We start from the raw sequence: 928 nt of genomic DNA on the forward strand, positions 1-928 counted from the left end.
ACCAGCGGGGTGCTGCCAGGGGTGTAGTGGGTTTGCTTGTGATAGAAAAGAAGCCCGTCAACCTGTGGAGAGGAGAGAGAGCGAATGGAAGGGCAGAGCAGAGGCTTTCGCCAGGCTACAGCACCGCTCTCTGTCTACAGACTGAAACCCCCGGCTGGGTCGTTTCTCCTCCGGCAGCGCAATAAATGGCGGAAGGGAGAGAAGAAACCAGAGAGCTCCTGCCCTGGAAGAGCAGGATGCTGCCCGACGGCTGAATCAAAGGCACTGAGCTGTTCCAGTCTGATGCTGGCACGGCCCAGCGCTTCTCCCCTGGTTCCGCAGGACAGCCGTCGGGTCTCTGACAGAGGAAGCGCGCAGCAAGGCCCCTTTGCTGGATGGAGGTTCTTTAAATAATACATGGGGAGAGGCATTAGCGGGAGCACAGGACGCCAAGGAGCCCCGGTTCGTCACGCCGCTGCGGCTCTTTCAGCTGCCTATGCAAAACAGGGTCTTCATGTTTCCCGAGAGGCTCCTCCAGCAATCAATGACAGTTAAGGGCACTCAAGCTTGGAAGGTTTAGGCTCTACGTCTTGGCTCTCTGAGCACCCCTTGAATTTAGAGCTGTGCTTACTGTAATCGCTAACTCGGGCTGGGAGAGCACAAAGGGCACAGTCAAATCAACACGGCTTTTGGCTGAGCCGCTGCAGAGGCTGTTCCTGACCTGGGCTGAGACTGGGCGCTCCGCAGACACTGGAGGAGCTCCTGGTGCCCAGACGTTTGTCCCTGACACTGTGCCAGGACGCCACCACCTCCTTCATCCTCTTTGGCCTCAGCACCGAGTCAGCCAGCACAGTCCAAAGCAGCCAGAGCTGTTTTCACGAGGGCCTCCGACTTGCTGCTCGGAGCCGCAGAGCTGCACTGGGCCCACCCGGCCCTTCTCCCCCCCACG

The 928-nt window shown here is 59.2% G+C and overlaps 1 protein-coding gene across 1 annotated transcript in view; it reads right to left on the reverse strand.

The window, feature by feature from the left end:
• Positions 1–928, reverse strand: part of SNUPN (snurportin 1) — a gene marked incomplete at its 5' end in the record, with an annotated part of 3,174 nt that overhangs the window by 400 nt on the left and 1,846 nt on the right. The window contains one exon of the mRNA XM_010136450.1: positions 1–62. Coding sequence (XP_010134752.1) covers positions 1–62 — 62 coding nt within the window. The remainder of the gene's footprint in view (positions 63–928) is intronic.

This window comes from Buceros rhinoceros, unplaced genomic scaffold (assembly GCF_000710305.1).
Source record: "Buceros rhinoceros silvestris isolate BGI_N320 unplaced genomic scaffold, ASM71030v1 scaffold21335, whole genome shotgun sequence".
NCBI classification, from domain to species: domain Eukaryota; kingdom Metazoa; phylum Chordata; class Aves; order Bucerotiformes; family Bucerotidae; genus Buceros; species Buceros rhinoceros.